The sequence below is a fragment of the Zophobas morio genome, unplaced genomic scaffold (assembly GCF_036711695.1).
Source record: "Zophobas morio isolate AGI-343-1 ecotype UQ-CSIRO unplaced genomic scaffold, CSIRO_AGI_Zmor_V1 ptg000021l, whole genome shotgun sequence".
In the NCBI taxonomy this organism is placed as follows: domain Eukaryota; kingdom Metazoa; phylum Arthropoda; class Insecta; order Coleoptera; family Tenebrionidae; genus Zophobas; species Zophobas morio.
The window spans coordinates 13,813,421-13,834,396 of NW_026972126.1; the positions used below are offsets into that span (position 1 = coordinate 13,813,421).

The window sequence follows — 20,976 nt, forward strand, 5'->3', positions numbered from 1 at the left end:
ACTAAAAATCGGGAAACTGAAAAATTAGAAATTGAAAAGTCGCAAATGAATAATTGAAAATTAAAAAACAAAATTTATAAAGTCGCAACATTGATATAACGAAAAACTGTAAAAATAAAGGAAATAAAAAATCGAAACGAAAAATTGTTAATCATCGAAAATTTAAAGAAATGAAAAAATGAAGAATCAATAACTGAAAAATCGTATAGACGAAAAAGTTTTAAAATCCAATAATATTTGAAAAATTGAAAAATTCCAAAATCGTAAAATTCATAGTGACAATTTTAAAAATTATTATTATTATTATTACTTATGTCAAATGAAAACTAGAAAAATTATAAATCAAGAACTGAAAAAACTGAAAATTGAAACATTTTTTCGAAAAAAAAAAATAGTAATATGTAATTAAATTTCATGAAAAAAGTATGTAATCTTAGATTCTATTATTTTTCAATATAAAATCCAACTTCCGTTCTTCAGAGCCAATAAGAATAAATGATCGAAACGGAATAGAGGGGGTGGGTGGGCGGGGCCACTTTTTTCTTTGTTTTAAATTTTAGAGTGCATTTTACAGTAAAAAAATAACATTTACTATGCATAATTTTGGGATGACGTAATCACATCACATATCAAATTTGACAGTAATCGTTTCTGCAGCTTCGGCGATAATGAAAGTCGAGACCGATGGAGGACAGCAGGAAACGGGAGACTAATTTTTTGTACTCTAGATGTCATGAATCATCGAGAAAATATGAAAGTACCTATTCGTCCAATAGACCCTACTACAATACTTCCTAGCTTACGCTTGAAAAGTAAAAAATATTTTCTGTGGCCTATCTTTTTCTCTTTCCTCTCTTCCACAATCTCGTTTCCGGTGTTCTTTCTTTCCCTAGATCTTTCTCGTTCCACAAGTTTTTTGCTCTTTCCCAAGATCTCTTTTTGTACCTCTTTCCCCACATTTATCGCCGCTTAGAAGTTCTCCCTATTTTTTCTGCCCAGGTTTCTCTCTCCTTCCCTCTTTCCTACCCCTAGTGCGAAACTTATTACAAAAGTTTATAGCTCCGAAACCGTTAATACTTTTTGCAAGAACGGAAATTCTAATCAAAAACACAAATTAGCACCGATAGAACACACGCAAAATCGGTATCGTTACGGCCATCTTTGAGCTAAAACATAGAGAATTACGAAACAACAACGGGTCAAAGTTAGAACCCTGTGCTACACCTTATTTTTTTAAGCAGACTGGTTAAAATTACAGACTCAATTGATTTCTTAAGTGACTGCTGTTCATAAGAAAGGACAAAACTTATTGTCCAATTTCGAAATCGGTAAAAAATTTTGCTAATCATACCCACCAACAATGTGATGACGTTATCTTAAAATTTTCCATTGTAAATGTTGTTTAAATTTAAAAAATAACATTCTCCTACACTTGTGGTTTATGAATCCGTCTTGAATTATTACCCCAGATATCATTAAATTTATTGATTGATTTCTAACAACCTAAATTAATTAAATTAATAAAAATCATTGCAAAATTGGGTTACAAATATTTTTCATATTTTGTAAATTTTTGTTTCCCAATTATCCTTTTAATTTTTAAGTTACAGAAATTGATAGAATTATTTCCGTCCAAGTTCTCTAAAAATATTCAATGTTTTTCTTTTTTCATGATGAAGTTTATTCGATTCAGGAGTGTAATCTGATAAACAAAAGAGATCCACAGCGGACATCATTAAACTTAGATTCTCCCTCTTGAAATTGATGCCCAGCAACCCGAGTGAAATAAATTGATGAAAACAGAAACGGAATGGAACGAGACAAAATCAACGTAATTATTGTTTGAATGAACACTGTTTTTATATTTCGTTTCTCAGAAAATACCCATCATATTATTATCGACGTCTGGATACGATAAAAGCCAAGTTGAATGACAAATAAAATCAAAAATGTTAAACCTACAAAAATTCGTGATAAATTAATTCAGAAAAATAGTTTTATTTTTGTCACAAAAGGAAATGGAAAAACTAGGGTTCTCTATATCGTCGGCTGTTCAGCCCTCGAGGCACCCATGAGTCTTGTCATCGACCAATTTTTTCCCTCTTTTTCTCAAGAAAATCAAATCATGAAATCCCCTAGAAATACTTTAAAGAAATTTAAAACGATAAAATATGAAATTATAAATCTCGGGGACCGCTTTCGGCGCTAAAATCTATTTTTAGAAATTTCGATGCTCCAGATAAAAGCACAGGCTAACTTTTGAAATAGACAGTAAAACCAGCGCAAAATTAAAATAAGGGTTGAACGCTTTGTGTATTTTTTTGCTTTCATTAAATGTAACATTTATTTTTAAATGCCAGCAGTAGTTCAAGGACGAACATTTCATGATTAAAATACATTTTATAAAGATTTCGGAACTGAAATAATTTTCTTAAGGAAAAATCCACAACTTTTGAATAAATTGGCTCGTTGGCAGCATTGGTTACTAAATGTTCACGTGGACAACTGTAGTTCTGTGGAGTTTATAAGGGTTTGAGTTTGAATAATGTATAAAAATATTAAATATTGTCTAAAATTGAGATTTTTGACAAAGTTGTGAATTTGGCAGATACTTGGTCGGTCTTTACACAGTATTAACATCTTAATTAATGCTACTAACGTAGCCTTAATTCTCAAACAAAACCTTTGGAGTGAGAATTTTCGGATGAGCTAACAATTAATTTTCAAATGTTGTCATCGTTAAAATATGCCCCCATTACATCTGTCGACGTAGAGCGTAGTTTTTCTATGAATAGACATACACTGAGTGACAAAAGACAGTCGTTTAAGTCTACAAAAAAAAAACAATAGTTTGTAAATTTTTGCAGAAACACGATTCGCTTAAAATTGTAGCCTATCGTAGACATCTTTCAATATTTTCGTACAAAAACCCTGCAAATACGTGAGCACTTCTCTCAGAACTTTTTTGTATAAATCCCAGCTTCACTTATGACCTCAACTTCCTTAGAAAAAGCGAATTCGGAACGTCGGAACGAAACGAAACGCAGAAAACATAAATAAGTCATCCCGATCGCACCGCTCCAGCTCTTCAATCCGCTCGCAATCCTCGCGCAATAAATTCAAAAATCCCCCATTTTCCCTGCGTCGATTGACGTGCCGTCCCCGCCGCCCCGCGCGATAATTCGAAAAGAAAGTCGGTCACGCCTGCCGGTATTGATCAGGGGGTTGCGTCCGCACTTCCGCCGGATGCGACGTGTCCCGAGACGTCGGCCGGCGCGGCCGCGGGAGGTCGCGGCCCCGGGGGCGGCGGCCGGTGTCGCGGGCCCCGCGGCCGGGCTTTCATTCAGACTTTCTCTGAATGACGGGGACCGGGATAAGGCGCGGGTTCGACGACCCGCGCATCTCTCGCCTAGCGGTGGACACGAATACCAGACCAGACGAGGACGGAAGATGGATTGGCGAGGTGGACCCTGAGCGGGCCCCACGGAGACGGCGGGAGTGGATTTTGGGATGCGGGCGGGCGAGGTGCTGGGAAATTGGGGAAATGTGCACTTGGTCGGCGCGTGCTGGTGCACTTTCGCGCTGAAGCGAGCGAGAGGTTTTCGGCGAGGAAATTTGAGGAACTCGAAAAACGGGTTTCAAAAATGTCGATCTAACTGTTTTTCCGCGAAGTCTTCAACCCTTTAATCTGGTCAAAGACATCGTGCGGTACACGCCTAGGTGCCAGCCTTTGGAAGGCCGGGCTTGTTTACGTCTGTAAGTCAAAATTCTTGGGTGTTGGTCAAAGGAATGGCATGCTTGGGGAAGCGTGTTTAGAATAAAGGGGTGGTTCACGAAAATGGATAAAGCCTGGTGAGTATTGACAGTTTGTGAAGTGTCAAGTGTGCTTTGGCACCTACCGGGTCTTATCCACTTCCAAAAAAATTTGTTGTAGTTTACTACAAAGTATTTCTGAAAACTTTGACCTTAACCGAAACGTCAGAGTACAAAATCTTCTAACAGAGTCTTCTAAAATGTTTCTTCCGGGCATTAAAGCTCCAAAAAAGCTCTCAATTTAACCCTTTAATTTTGGTACTTGAGCTTTGATCCTTTCTGATTCTTTTTTGAAAAGTTTTCCTAGGTAAGAACACACAAAATTCAGGCTAGAAATCAATTCTTCCTTTAATTTAGTTTCTGACACACGAGAATGTGCTCAAATTTGGACAACGAGACAATCTAGATCACTATATTTTAATTCTGTAGTTTCTTGGTCCAACGAAGGTACGCAGTATCATGTTTATTGGGGATGGAAACACCAAAAAAAATAAAAAATTGAGATTAAACTTGTGAAAAAGTTACATTGTCTTCAAGTCTGTTGACTTTTCATGTGTATTGTGAATCGAACAACGCCAAGAAAACCCTCAAATTCGGATTGGGAGTCAGTTTCCACGCTTATTTTACAAAAAGGAGACAATTGGGTATATTTTCCACATTCTGGCATTTGTAGATCCAAGAAATTCATTAAAAACCTTCAGGAATGGTACTTTTATACCTTTTTCTTGTATTTTCTAGCGTTTCCAGTACTTCGTGGGGCCGAAAATACAAAGGAAACCATCAAATTTTAGCTAGAAATTTTATTTTTCTTGAATTTTATGAGTTCTGAAGTATATTTCAACCTGTTTTGGCGATTCTGATCGTCATGAGGCATTTGCGATCTGCAGAATAGACTTATTTTGCGAAAAGGAGACGATAGAGTATATATATTTTGCACATTCTGGCTTTTGTAAATTCAAAAAATTTGTTAAAATGTTTGACTTTATGCATTACTTTTTTTACAATTTCAGCGTTATAAGTCTGCTCCTCTGTACTTTTTTTTTGGAACGCTGTGTACTTTTTGAATTTTTACTTAGCCACTTTCCCCATTACAACAACTGAAAGGCGATTTATACCTTCATTAAACTTTGACAGTGGATCTTTGTAGCTTAGTTGGACATTTCTGGTTCTGTTACATTGTCAAAAAATTAAAAAAGATCGAAAAATTGAAAAGTTTAAAATAGAAAAATCTTAAATTAAAAAATCGAAATAAAAAACCAAAACTGAAATATCGAAAAATTGAGAAATCGAAAAATCGAAAATTTAAAAAATTGCAAAACTGAAAAATCAAAACACTGAGAAATCGAAAAATTGGAAAACCAAAAAACTGAAGAATTGAAAAATCGAAAAAACTCGAGTAATCGAAAAGTCGCAACGTTGAGAAACACGAAAAATTAATTGATCATGAAATCGAAAGCTTAAGAGCACCAAAAATTGAAAAATTACGAAACAGAAATATCGGAAAATTGAGAATTCGAAAAATTGAAAAATCAAGAAATTGAAGAAGAATGAAAACAAAAAAAATCCCAAAACTAAAATATCGAAAAGTTGAGAAATCGAAAGTTGAAAATCGAGAATATCTACAACGTGTATACCGGGTGTCTAGAAAATGGCGGATTAACTCTTCAGTACGTTATGTACGGGGGTTTCGGAAGTCCCAAAAAAATTATAAAAAAAATCCTTACATAATGCGTGAATACCTCCGGCTTACTTTCTGAATTTTTAGTAACGATGGTGACTGAAATCCACCTTTAATTTTTTTAGGACAATAACCATAACCAGTAGTCATTAATTTAATCATTATAGCATTATTATATTATTAAATAAACCACAAAAACATTAAATAACACATTTATAAACAAAAGCATAACCAAATTTTTATGATTTTTTTTAAAACTAGTCCTCAGTACTTGCTAAGATAAAACTGATTTTGATCAATCACATACCCTCTAAGAAGGCAGAGGGTGGGTGGGCGGGGCTAGTAGCTGCTAAGATAAAACTGATTTTGGCAAATGAAATATCCTCTAAGAAAGGAGAAGGTGGGTGGGCGGGCGGGGCTAGTACTTGGCAAGAAAAGACTGATTTTGGCAGATGAGATATCCTCTAAGAAAAGAGAGGGTGGGTGGGCGGGGCTAATACCTGCCAAGAAAAGACTGATTTTGGCAAATAAGATACCCCCTAAGAAAGGAGAGGGCGGGTGGGTGGGGCTAGTACCTGCTAAGATAAGACTGATTTTAGCAAATGACGTATCCTCTAAGAAAGTTAATTAAATTATTATGAGAAAAGACACTAGTGGCTCCAAAGCACTTTCAAATTCTTTCCAAACAGGAATACTTAGAACCTAACTAAATGGTAATTAGACATGGTCATGGGCGAGAGAAGTATTAACTAAAAGATGAATGTGTTGTTTAGTTATCAAACGTAGCAAAATTTTAAAATCACTGTAACTCCACCAAAATGTGAGAAGGAATTTTTGTACTATTTTTCCCAGACTCATTAGTTGATTGTTAAAAGAGTTAATCCACCATTTTCGATACACCCGGTATATAATACACATACATCTACAATTTTGTTTTTTTTTTTAAATCTCTGTGTCTAGGGTAAAAATTCAACACGTATTCAAAGGTCATGAACGGATAAATTTTTAACAACGGATAACCTTAAAACGTTTTTAATTCCACAACTTTATAGTTTTGTAAAATGTTGTTATACAATTTCGATTTTTTTCCAAAAATCGATCTGGATGCCTAGTGTAAAAAGTCAACACAGATTCGTAAACCACAAATGGAGGAGTACGATATTTTATAAAATTTCAATGACATTTATAAAATTTGGTCATTAATTTGGTGTGGATGATCAGACAAATTTTGGTTACCGTTTTACCATCTAGATGATATTCCTCTTGGAAACGGGAGATCTATTTTTTCGTGGTCATGAAACGTCGAGAAAACTTGAAGCAAGCAGTCGCCCATGAACTTACACTTGTGAATTAATAATAACAAAATTCAACATGATTTTCTGATTATAAATACTTTGTAGACCAGTTTAGTAAAATAATAATCAAAGGCACCCACTAGAAAATTAAGAAACATCAAACACTTTGACATCCACACCAGAAACGAGCTCGCTTTCAAAACAGTATGGACCAAGTACAAGAAAACGTATCCAGTGAGTTTTATGTGTTATATCGTCAATTCTAACTTTCTATTTTCTAATTAAGAAGAAAACAAGTCAAAGAGGCAAACATTTTTACTTTTGGTCATAATCGAAGTATTAAGTGTACGTTATTGAAAGAAAATATATTAAACCTACAACAAAAAATATTACCGTTTAAACGAGGCCATCCACAAGTTCTAATTTCTAGGCATTGACCATGAAGCCTACACAAAAATCGATGCCATAAGCGAACTTGCATGTTTTGTCATTTGAACTTTGTCGTGAGTGTCCAAAATTTTGAAAAAAAAAACTATTTTCCAACTAATTTGCTATGTTAAAATTTCTTTTCGGCAATTTTTGAATTTTGAGCATTCTGGACCCCTAACACCTGCAGGTGTGATTAAATCGTGACAAGTTTAACCAAGGACACGACTTGTGTTAGTAGCCAAGTTCTCAAGGCAACAGCTTCCGCGTAGGCGGTAAAATTTTGAAAAATATCAGTTGCATCATTTTGTAGGACGTTCACTAATAATTCAAGTTTTCACGGACCCAGAAAAGTTAAATGATAGAAAAATGTCCAAGTTCGAGGTAGAAAGCAACGATAGGTTTATGTCGTCTCAGATTTGGAAAACGAATTTGATCATTCGATTTAGTTGAAATCTAAAAAATATTACCCACAATACTTAATACGAACGTAAATACCAAAAATACTAGAGTTCAAAGTCCGTTTCTTGTCAAATTTTGTTAATTAAGCTCTATAGTAGAATTCTTTTAATTTTGGCAAGATGTTGTAAAACGGTATGTTTCTGTTTCTGTCTTCGTCCGACACACTGTATTTAGGTATCGTGTCCTACCTTTTGAAGTGCTAAGAAGTAGATACAGTGTGTCGGACGAAGACAGAAACAGAAACCAACTAACTAGATATTGTAATTGGTACAGTTACATCGTGCCAAGACCTCGTGGCATAGATGGGCAAAAGATCAGAAGGTGCTACGGAATGTTTTTCAATGTTTCAGGAGCCCTGTGACTACGGAGACGTCATTCAGAACTTGAAATTCAAATTAATTTGAAACTCTTATACATGGATGTTAAAGTAAATAGTCGCATAATGTCGAATAAATTTGACGAACAAGACAATTTGTGTCAGTTTTCAAGTACTTGTGGCAGCAGCTTGATCATAGTTGCTTAAATCGTAACCACTAACGTCTTGGGTACAAAATTCCAAGGAAAAGGCTCGAATTCGGTCTTGAAATCATTGTTCTTGGCCAATTCTGGAAGTTGAGCTTTGTGCAGCAAGTTCTAAACAATTTGCGACTCCCTGACAGGCTCAGGTGTGCCTACTAAATAAATCGTCTCAAATTTAAAAAAGACTACCTGGGTTAGTTTCCATGTTTTAAGAGCTGGAAATTTAACACTGGCCACATCTTAAAAAATATTTACCTTCCAAAACATATTAAATATGGCAGAATGTCAGTGTCATTAATTTTTACTTCAATTAAAACAGTGTTAATACTAAAACCCGCGACACGAAATCAATGCACCCTTAAAAAGTCTGAAATTGGTTAAGATTCGCTGCGACGGTCGACGGTCGAAGCTAATTCCAACGCCAGCTGTGCAATGAGTTGACGACCCAACTACTGAAAATCTATGAAAAACTTTCGCCATGAACAGCGCTATTTCACATCACGTAACATCCCGAGATCAAAGCCATAAAAACCGAGCTCATGTTTCGAGAGGACCGCAGAGTTTATTTGTCAACACCTAGATTTCTTTAATTGTTTGCTTTTCTGCTTCTTATCTGAACAAGCCGCACACTATTTAACTTCGTATAACACCACAATATCGTGATTAAATTGGTGCCGAGTGCGAGCCGCAGCTTTTTTACAGAACGATTTTCAAGAAATTGCCGACATTGCGTCATTTACTATTCCTACGAGTCGGTCTAGTCTGAATTAATTGCATCCAGTTCTGGGAACATTACGGCGTATTGTTTCACTTTAAGCAAGTAACAGTAAGTTTTTAATTATTTAGCTCGATAAGTCGGCAATAATGGTGATTTTTCGTTAATGGCCATATTTTCAAAATAATGGATTAAGTAGATACTTTACACAAATTGGGATAGCGAGGTGCCAATTTACAAACCAAAACATAAATTAACGAGTTGATGGAAAGCGTGAATTGGTTTGAGTTGTAGAAGTTTTGTGTCACGTTAATTAGACAGTTAGTGTTCGCGTATTAACAGCGATATCGTCGCCAAAACCATCTGGATAAGAACTGATATCGTTCGATGATGACGAAGCAAAAGCAGATGTTTACCTACATTGTCATTGTATTGCAATTTTGTGACAACGTATTTGTTATTTAGTGTTTCGGTGGAAGAGAAAAACCAAAGCGAACTCCATCTCTGGCATAAAATAAACACTTCTTGTAGGACAAGAGTGACTAGCTTGCCGCATCAAACAGTAGGACAGCGCTTTGTTTATTTATTCAAGTCTATTTAAAAATTTGTAACGTCTCGCCAAGTCGGATCCTAATGATTTTTTAATGAAATGTGGAAATTGCCAGAAAATCAATAACACTACATTATTCTCTCTTGTTGTCTAATTCAGTATTCTTGTTCAGCCATCTTACTTAAACTTCTCCTTTGTTTCAGATTTTCCACGGGGTTTTCGTTTTATTATTTCGGTAAGTTGTTGTTCCCTCACCTTCATCATCCATATTCAAAACCACTTACTGCGTTTTTTGTTTGGAACAACGAGCCACAATTCAGCGTAATTATGTATGTGGCTTCTCAATTGCTTAAAAAACTTCGCCAACAATACCCCTAAACTGAACTTAGTCCGGCGTGAATAATTCAGCGGCATCGACCATTAGCGCTGATACCTTTTTTGGGAGAGCCTAATACTCTCACAGGTATCGCGGAACTTCGAATATCCACCTGCCGCGCCGCCAACACAAACAAACTGACAAAGTTCGTGGGTCTTTTTTGTCAAGGTGTGCGAAGCTGTTTTCTCTTTAAATACCAAAACATACAACGGGACGATTATTATCAACGCAAATACGTTTACTCACCTTGCGCACCTCCGACAGACCGTAAGCTTAACTTTGATCTTGACACGGAAAATTTGTCTCAAGGCCAACTTTCGTTTCGTCTAGGATTTGTCCTTCGGTATTTGTTCGAGGACGTGTATTTTTGGAAGAGGCGATGTCGTGAGGTGATCAAAGAATGAGCGCTGCGTTGTTGCGATCATTTGCAAGATCATACGGCACAGCTGCAAATTAGAGGAAAGCTGCGATGGTTTCTGTCAGCTTTGCATGGATTGAGAGCGTGTTGAAATATTTTGTTAGGGTGGAAAGTGGTAGAACGTCGCCTTGTGGGGTGAGTAGGTGGCAAGTTTTTATTTTACTTCCTGAGCATTAAGCTAAAGAAGTTTGGTAATCGAGTCCATCGGGCGACAAGTCACTTTCATGTTTTCTCGACGTTTCATGCTCCCTAGAGTATGAAGAAATAGGTCTCCCGTTTGAACCGCTTGTTGCTAATCATTTTAATCAATTTAACTTTCAAACTTCAAAACCAAATGCTCTGAAATCTTGAAACCTTTTAAGACTATCACAACCGTGGTAAATCGGTAATCAAAATTTATTCGTTTATCTCCTTCCAAAACATTGATGACGTCAACTCAAAATTTCACCTAATAAATACTGTCTGAAATGTGCAAAATATTACATTATCAATGCATATATAGTTTTTAGAATTACTTCCAAATTTTTCCGTTTTTCGTTTCTTCAATTTTTCGATTTGCAATTTTTCCATAACACAATTTTCATTTTTCGATTTTTCAGTTTCTCATTTTTTAATTTTTCGTTTACTCAATTTTTCAAGTTCTTGATTTGATCTTTTTGACCTTCGTTTTTTCGTTTTGTTCATTTCCTTTATTTTTCCAATGTTTCTTTCAATTTTAAAATTTTTCAGTTCCTTAATTTTCCACTTTTTGAATTTTGCAATTTTTGGATTTCCAGTAATCCGGTTTTCCTATTTCTTCAATTTTCAATATTTCGGTTTTACAATACATATTTCGGTTTTTCGATTGTAAAGTTCCTCAATTTTTGAGTTTTTCGTTTCTTCAGTTTTGCAAGTTTTTAGATTGTCCAAAATTTTTATTTTACAAATACTTTTTCGTTTGTTCATTTTTGATTTTTCAGTTTTACAATTCTTCAGTTTTTCATTTTTTTGAATCGGAAAATTGCAAATCGAAGAACTGAAGAAACCAAAAATTGAAACTAAAGATCGAGAAACTTAAAAATCTAAACAATTAATGAATCGAAACATTGGAAAGAAAAAACCAAATCAAATCACTGTTACAATTTTTGGGTTTTTCCAATTTTTAGAATCTATAGAATGTGGCATTGAAATATCGAAAACCTGAAAAATTAAACATCGAGAAACTGAAAAATTAAAAAAAAATTGAAAAATGGAAAAATTCTAAAAGCGTAAAATTAAAAACTAGACAAATTGCAAAATGGCAAATCATAAATTGAAAAAAACGAAAGGTTGCAAAATCAAAAAATTGAAAAAAGAAAAATTATAAGATCGAAACATTGAAAATCCGATTTTTTTAATAAAGGAAATAAAAAACTGAAGCAAAAAATTGAAGAAATGAAAAAATGAAAAATTTGCAAAATTTAAAAATTGGAACATTCAAAAGTTGGAAAATCGAAAAACCGAAAAATTTTAATATGAAAAATCGAAGACTTGAATGAATATCGTAAAATTTAAAAAACGAAAAATTGAATGTATTGAAATTGAAAAAACAAAAAATTGTAAACATAAAGAAAACAAAAATTCGAAACGAAAGAATTGCAAATGAAAATTTTGAAGATATAAAGAATTGTGAACGATTTAAAACCCAACCATTGAAAAATGGAAAAATTAAATTGAAAAAGTGAAATACATATTTTAAAAATTATTATTATTATTACTACATATTTTAAGTGAAAATTAGAAAAATTGCAGATTGAAAATTGAAAAATCTGAAATTGAGAAAACGAAAATTTTAAAAATATAAGAGTTGAAAAATCAAAAAATTGCAAATCTAAAAATTGAAAAATCCGAAAACTGATAAATTTCACATCGAAAAAAAGACAAATTATAAAATTAAAACATGGAAAAATCGAAAAATTAAAGACATAAAAATTTGAAAAAATGAAAAATCGACAAATGCAAAATCTACAAACTAAAATTTCCAAAAGTTGGAAAATCGAAAAACTGAAAGATTTTAAAATGAAAACTTGAACTGTTGCATATCGTAAAATTGAAGAAACGAAGAAAATGAGAATCTGGATAAATTGAAATTGAAAAATTGTGAAAATAAAGAAAATAAAAAACCGAAACGAAACATTACAAATCGGAAGTTTGGAAAAATGAAAAATTAAAGAATCGAATAATTGAAAACTCGAGTAAATTTAAATTGAAAAATTGTAAAATCTAAAAATTGAGGAAACAAAAAAATTCAAAAATTGTAAATCGAAAAAAACGAGAAATTGAATCTATTGAAATTGAAAAACTAAAAAATTGAATTGAAAAATCTTGATTTTGAAAAATTGAAAAAATGAAAAATTAAAAAATATAAAAGTTGAAAAATTGAAAACTGAACAATTGAAAATCGAAAATTTGAAAAATCCAAAAACTTATAAATTTCAGTCGAAAGAAGGAGAAATTATAGAATTGAAACATTGAAAAACCGAAAAATTGAAGACTAAATTTGAAAAAAATTTTCAATTTCAATGTTTCCAATTTGCCATTTTTTTTACAATTTTTCGATTTTTCATTTTTTCAAACTTTTGTCTACAATTTTATGTTTAAAAAAAAATTGAAGACAAAAATTTGAAAAAATGAAAAATTGAAAAATTATAAAAAAATGAGAAATTGGAGGCATTGAAATTGAAAAATTATGAAAATAGAGAATTTAAAAGATCGAAACGAAAAATTGCAACTCGAAAATTTGGAGAAATGAAAAATTAAAGAATCGAATAATTGAAAACTCGAGAAATTTTAAATCGAGAAATTGCAAAATCTAAAAATTAGAGAAACAAAAAAATAAAAACTGAAGAATAGGAAATCAAATAATTGATAAAACCAAAATTGAGTATTGGAATTTAAAAAACAAAAAATTGTATAATCGGAACATTGAAAAATCGAAAAATTGTAAACATAAAGAAAACAAAAAGCCAAAACGAAAGATTGCCAATGAAGAATTGAAAAAGATGTAAATTAAAATTGAAGAAGGGAAATACATATTTTAAAAATTATTATTTTTACTACATATTTTAAATGAAAACTAGAAAAATTGCAGGTTAAAAATTGAAAAATCTTGATTTTAAAAAATCTGAAATTGAGAAAACGAAAAATTAAAAAAGATGAGTTGAAAGAATCGAAAAATTGAAAACTCGAGAAATTTTAAATCCAAAATGCAAAATCTAAAAATTGAACCAAAAAAATAAAAAATTGAGAGTTCGCAAATCGAAAAATTAAATTATTGCAAAAATAAATAAAATAAAAAACCGAAACAAAAAATTGCAAAACTAAAAATTGAAAACTCGAGAAACTCAAATTGAAAAATTGAAAAACTGAACAATTTAAACTTAAAAACTCGGAAAATTGCAAATCGGAAGAAAAATTGATTGAATTGATCAAAACGTTGAAAAACCGAAAAATTGCAAAATCCAAAGACTAAAACGTCCAAAATTTGGAAAATCTATAAACTGAAAAATTTTAAAATGAGAACTTGAACTGTACCATATCGTAAAATTTGGAGAAATGAAAAATTAAAGAATCGAAAAATTGAAAACTCGAGAAATTTTAAATCCAAAAAATTGCAAAATCTAAAAATTGAACCAAAAAAACAAAAATTGAGAAATCGCAAATCGAAAAATTACATTATTGCAAAAATAAATAAAATAAAAAACCGAAATGAAAAATTGCAAAATTAAAAATTGAAAACTCGAGAAACTCAAATTCAAAAATTGAAAAACTGAACAATTTAAACTTAAAAACTCGGAAAATTGCAAATCGGAAGAAAAATTGATTTAATTGATCAAAAAATCCAAAAACTTATAAATTTCACATCGACAAGAGGCCAAATTATAAAATCAAAACATTGAACAACCGAAAAATTGCAAAATCTAAAAACTAAAAGGTCCAAAATTTGGAAAATCTAAAAACTGAAAAATTAAAGAATCGAATAATTGAAAACTCGAGAAATTTTAAATCCAAAAAATTGCAAAATTTAAAAATTGAACCAAAAAAATTAAAAATTGAGAAATCGCAAATCGAAAAATTACATTATTGCAAAAATAAAGAAAATAAAAAACCGAAACGAAAAATTGCAAAATTAAAAATTGAAAACTCGAGAAACTCAAATTGAAAAATTGAAAAACTGAACAATTTAAACTTAAAAACTCGGAAAATTGCAAATCGGAAGAAAAATTGATTCAATTGATCAAAAAATCCAAAAACTTATAAATTTCACATCGACAAGAGGCCAAACTATAAAATCAAAACATTGAACAACCGAAAAATTGCAAAATCTAAAAACTAAAAGGTCCAAAATTTGGAAAATCTAAAAACTGAAAAATTAAAGAATCGAATAATTGAAAACTCGAGAAATTTTAAATCCAAAAAATTGCAAAATCTAAAAATTGAACCAAAAAAATTAAAAATTGAGAAATCGCAAATCGAAAAATTACATTATTGCAAAAATAAAGAAAATAAAAAACCGAAACGAAAAATTGCAAAATTAAAAATTGAAAACTCGAGAAACTCAAATTGAAAAATTGAAAAACTGAACAATTTAAACTTAAAAACTCGGAAAATTGCAAATCGGAAGAAAAATTGATTCAATTGATCAAAAAATCCAAAAACTTATAAATTTCACATCGACAAGAGGCCAAATTATAAAATCAAAACATTGAACAACCGAAAAATTGCAAAATCTAAAAACTAAAAGGTCCAAAATTTGGAAAATCTAAAAACTGAAAAATTAAAGAATCGAATAATTGAAAACTCAAGAAATTTTAAATCCAAAAAATTGCAAAATCTAAAAATTGAACCAAAAAAATTAAAAATTGAGAAATCGCAAATCGAAAAATTACATTATTGCAAAAATAAAGAAAATAAAAAACCGAAACGAAAAATTGCAAAATTAAAAATTGAAAACTCGAGAAACTCAAATTGAAAAATTGAAAAACTGAACAATTTAAACTTGAAAAGTCGAAAAATTGCAAATCGGAAGAAAAACTGATTCAATTGATCAAAAAATCCAAAAACTTATAAATTTCACATCGACAAGAGGCCAAATTATAAAATCAAAATTTGGAAAATCGATAAACTGAAAAATTTTTAAATGAGAACTTGAACTATTCCATATAGTAATCTGTAATTGCAAAACTATAAAATCGAATAATTGAAAAAATAAAGAAAAATTGCCAAATTAAAATTTGAAGACTCGAGAAACTCAAATTGAAAAATTTATTTATTTATTTATTTATTTATTTAACAGAGAAATTACAGAGTAGAGGAAAAAAAAATCCTATGGGTACTCTATACAAATTAAACTAAATTTTAAAGTTAACTGTTGAAGGTAACAGAGTTGATTCCCTTTTTGAAAATGCTTGTAGTGGGTGCGGCGACTAGGGTAGGTTGTAAAGAATTCCACTCCTTGAAAACGCGATTGGGTAAAAAACATTGACGGCTCTTCGTCGAGTATGTCTGGTGTTTTAGTTGTCGAGGGTGGCCTCGTAACCTGTTGTCATTTTGTGGTTTGTAAATGTGCGAGAGGTCCACGCTGAACTTGGATGTTAGGATGTTGTAGGTGGTTATAAGATCGAGTTTTCTCAGTCTCGTTGTAATTGGTTCAAGACGCATTTGTGAGAGGCGTTCGGCATATGATGGTCTTCGAATTCCAAGACCAAGGCGGGTGGCTCTTCGTTGTGTTTGTTCTAATAGATTTCTGTCTCGACAAAGTATTGGGTACCATATAGCGCTGGCATATTCCAGGTGGGGTCTGATATACATGATGTAAAGTTTCCGAGTTGTTTCATACGACGGCTTTGAGAAAATTTTGTTACAGATATATATCGTCGAGTTAGCTTTCTTGCATATTTTATCAATGTGTTGTGTCCAAGTCAAACGGTCATTAATGATGACACCCAAATCGTTAACAGATTTTACAGAGCGCAAGAGTTTTCCATTGATGGAGTAAGTGTTAAGAGGGTTGTTTGGCCCGATGTGAAGAACGACGCATTTGTCTTCGTTTAGTGGTAGAAGCCAAGCTGAAGACCAAGTGGCTATTTTGTGCAGATCACTTTGGAGAGTGTCCCAGTTAGATGTTGGGTCTGCAAAAATTTTTGCGTCGTCAGCATAAAGGGCGCATTTTGAACTGATGCCAGCGACGAGATCGGATGTGTAAGCCAAGAAGAGAAGTGGCGCCAGGACGGATCCTTGTGGTACACCACTTAAAACACTTCTGGGATTGGAATACTCCTTGTCCACCCGGACTTTGAACGAACGGTTATTAAGAAACGATGAAATCCACGTTAAGAGGTCTCCACGGACGCCTTGGTGATGGAGTTTGTGCATCAATCGCTGATGAGGAACACGGTCAAACGCTCGGGAAAAGTCTAAGTAAATGACGTCTGTAGGCTTATGTTTGTCAAGTGAGTCAGACCACTGGTTTAAGCATGATAATAAGTTGGTGACGATTGAGCGGCCTTTAAGGAAGCCATGCTGAACGTTAGGAATGATTTCATTTTCAACAAGAAATTGAGATAATGAATCGACTATGATAGATTCCATAATTTTGGACACCACTGACACTAAGCTAATCGGCCTGTAGTTATCTGGAGAGAGCTTGTTGCCTTTTTTAAAAATAGGTGTGACGTAAGCACAACGCCAGACGTCTGGCACGATGGATGTTTTAAAAGAGTTTGTCATTATTATGGCCAGGGGTGAGCTTAGGGAGCTGATACAGTGTTTCAGTAGGTGCACATCAATGTTGTCAGGTCCAGGGGCAGAGTTGGACTTAAGATTTTTTATTTTTTGTCTTATTATCGATGGAGTGAAATTGATGTTACTTAGAAAGTTCTCACAACTGGGAGTAGAGAGTACTGCTGTCAGTGGATCGTTTGGCTCTGGTATGAAAGACTTGCAAAAACTCTCAGCTAATAACTCGGCTACTTCCAGGTTATTGTTGCACAGAGTTCCGTTGGGGTGTTGGATCAGAGGTACGCTGACCTTTGAGCACAGGGCATTCCGAACGTATTGGTGGAATTTCTTTTGGTTGTTGCTGAAAATTACTGACTGTTCATATGCCTTCTTAGCTTTCTGTAATTTGATAGATAGTTCGTTTGAGAAAAGCCTGTGAGCTACGTAGTCATTATTGCATTTTGTTCTCCGAAATTTTTTCCAAAGGGCTTTCTTTTTTGATAACTCTTTTATAAGGTTACGATTTATCCAAGGTTTATTTTTCGCTCGTTTGATAACCATCGTCTTAGTATATTTTGCTTTGAGTGATGTAATGATCGCTGTCAGGTAATTCCATTGCTCATTTGGATCTAAGTTCCGGAGACAGGAGTGCCAATCAATTTGATTAATATCGCTGTTGACTAAATTGTAGTTAATACGCTTAACCACCGTTGAATCAACGCGATTGGGGTGAGTCGAAACAAAAAATTGAATTTGGCTGCTTAACACTGCGTGGTCAGATATGCCAATTGGTGGTTCATGTTGAATATTTGACAAGAGCTGACGATCGTTTACAATAATCCAGTCTAGGAGTGAGGGGTTTGTGTTTTCTCTGAAGCGAGTTGGTTCATTGACAAGCTGTGTGAGGCCAAGGTCTATTAAGAAATTGTGATAAAGAGCTTCTGTACTGTTAGGATGATCGAGGGATACAATATGTTTGAAGTCTGGCAGATTGAAATCGCCAGTGACGATTACTTGAGAGTATTGGGTTATAAGCTCAGTCAAGACCGTAATGATATTATTGTCTGTGGTTGCGGGAGTGTCTGGTGGCCTGTAGATACATAATAATAAGAGACTGAAGGATTGTAAAGAGATGTGAAGAGCAAGGGTTTCCACTGAATTAATTTCAATGTCAATAGTTTTAATTTGGAAATTCGAAAAACAGTTTTTATTGAGGAAAATTGCGACACCTCCTCCTCGTGTGTGGACTCTATCGTTACGGTGTATGTTATAGTCGGGCGGACAAATCATTGAGTTGGGAATCGCGTTATGTAACCAGGTTTCTGTTATACAAAAAATGGAGGGTTTAGAGGTTTGCACGAAAAGAAAGAAGTCATTTAATTTTGCAGGAAGTGATGCAATATTGGTTGACATCAATGATAAATTAACGAAGTTGCCTAATTGATTCTGGGTGGGAGGTTTTTTGTGATTTTTGCGATACCGTGTATATATTTAATTGTCAGATTATCTTCAGTTAAAGATCTCTGGGCTAGTTCCGCTCGTAAATCTCGTAAATATTGTTGCTGGGTGGGTGTTTTGTCGTCTTGAATTTTGAGCTGTTCGAAACGTGATCCGCTTAGTTTGGTTTTATTTCGTAAAATGGATTTAGCCGTGAATGAGCTTGAAAATATGACTTTCGTCGGGCGAGTACGAGTAGCATTGAATTTGCCCAATCGAGTGACCGAAATTATCTGAATATCATCATCAGGTGGTAAAATTGTGGACGCGACATTTTTTACTGTATCGAGATCTGATTGCTTACGATGGTCACTATCACCTGTGGGTTCCGGTATTCCACGGATAATCACGTTGTTACTCCGGCGAATGCGTTCTACTGCTTCGGCGGTGGCTTCTTCGAATGTAGTTTGGTGAATGTCCGGTGGATGAGTACTTTTTAAGTTTTCGATATCTTTCCGAAGTTTTTTATTTTCAGTAATCAGTTCATCAATACATTTCTTCATGTCAGCGACCGTGGATGTCAGGGAGCTGATAGTGGCAACTAGGTTTTTCATGGCATTGGGAACATCGGTATCTGTAGGAATCTCAGAAGAACTGGTACAACAGCACTTTTTCTTCTCGGCACAGCTTCTGTGGGACCACAACTTGCAGTCCCCACAATAAATTCTTTTTCTGACCGCAGGGGCATTGCACACAAAGCACATCACTCGTTGCACGTCAACTTCGGCGTCGGCCATATTTCTCTCTTTCAAAAAACTGAATAATTTAAACTTAAAAATTTTTTGGGTTGCACCTCAGAGGCGAGGGAAGTTCTGTTGAAATAACCTTCGATCAACTTTGTGTATAACAAGCAAAATTGGTTGTGCCGTTGAAATTTGAGATTTTAGGCAAGACACTTAAGGGTGATTAAAAAAGTAGGCTGGGGGGTCTCGCAAAAAACGAAAGGACAGATTTCCTGTTTTCGTCTGCCGGTCTGCCACTTTATTAGGGAGTTTATTAGAGACGTAATCACGGAAACTGACTGCTAATTAATCAATATGAACACACCAGTATCCAGTATATTATCTAAAGTATGACCTAAGCATTTCCCGGAACGTGACTTTATTAGTGAATCACTCTTTAAAGAGAAAACTGTAGATGGTATTTTATTTTTGTTCATGGTAAGTAAGTCTGATTGAACGGCGGAATCCACAATTGTATGGTCAACGAATTAAGTCATAGTAGCAGAATCAGAATTAACAGGTAGGTCATTACGTATTAGTATAGATTATCAAGGGTCCAGAATATAACTAAGGTATGTGGAACCCCCCATTCTTTTCGCATAGTGCCTAACAACTGTAGTCAATTCGGAGATTATAGTATATATCCTGACTTCATCCCGATCAAAATCAGTAATGATAGGTCATTACACACACCAGTGCCATTTTTACTAATCCCAGATTTACTCAATTCCATCCTCGTCCGATCAATGTCAAGCTGAATCTTAAACAGACTTCACTTCAAGCGGAAACAGCCACAGAACTCAGAATGCATTTCCATCCCAAAATCGTGTTCTTCGCCAACAAGAATCTTCACTTATAAATAACAATTCATTATAATCGAATTCCGATGCATGCTCGTGTGAACGCAAAACTCGCCTGCGGCTCGTTGGCACTCGAGTGTCGCATAAACAACTATTTTCGAAGCAGCGCGTGCGATGTACCCGTTTTACGTCCACGGCAGCCCGGGTAGACAAACGTCGTTTGTTCGACTCCCCGACATAAAAAGTTTGTTTGAAATCCCCACGGCACCAGATTGTGTGAAAGTAATCAAATTTTTTTTAAATTCTCGTAAAGTTTTACAATCCCGACCTCGACATTCCCAGAGCGCCTATCCTCGGCGCATACGTCTTACTTGTCAGCCTCGTAATATCGCATTCGGTTCATCTTCACCCCCAACCCTCAGCTAAACGCAAAACCCGTGCTGCATTTATTTCGTGTCGGGAAGATCCGCGTGGTTAACGCGGCGCCAATGTACAGGGGCTGGTGTGAGAGCCAGTGGCGGAACGAGTAGTAGGGAGTAGGTTTTTGCAAAATGCGTCTATGAAATGGAATTTTTCAAATGTTGATAACACTCAAAAAGATTTGTGTTTATAGTTGGCTGTCTCTAAGAAATTTAAGTCGCAAGTTTTCCAAAAATGCTAGACAATCTCGAAATTGACAGTACTGATGAAACCAAACGAGGTCGAGACTGCAGTGTACAGCTTTCGCTTGGGTTTGTGTAAAATTTCCAGTTAGAAATTCGTTATCGGTATAAACGAACGGCGGTTTTAGGTAAAAATTGAGTGACGCCAGTGATAGCAAGTGTAATTACTAAATACACTGGGAAGTGGTGATCCTTGAAATTTACTTAAATGTTTCGGTTTACCTTCCATATTATTTAAATTCTTATGTTTACACGTTTTTTGGAACATTTTCGTTGCTCTAATTTTTTACTTCTTTTCATCGCAT

At 34.0% G+C, this 20,976-nt stretch overlaps 1 protein-coding gene across 4 annotated transcripts in view; it reads left to right on the forward strand.

Annotated features, from left to right (window-relative positions):
• Positions 1 to 20,976, forward strand: part of LOC135133217 (protein alan shepard) — a 170,868-nt gene that overhangs the window by 50,906 nt on the left and 98,986 nt on the right. For all 4 annotated transcript variants that reach the window (XM_064061536.1, XM_064061532.1, XM_064061534.1 and 1 more), the window contains one exon: positions 9,662 to 9,693. In XM_064061536.1, the coding sequence (XP_063917606.1) occupies positions 9,662 to 9,693 (32 nt within the window). The remainder of the gene's footprint in view (positions 1 to 9,661; positions 9,694 to 20,976) is intronic.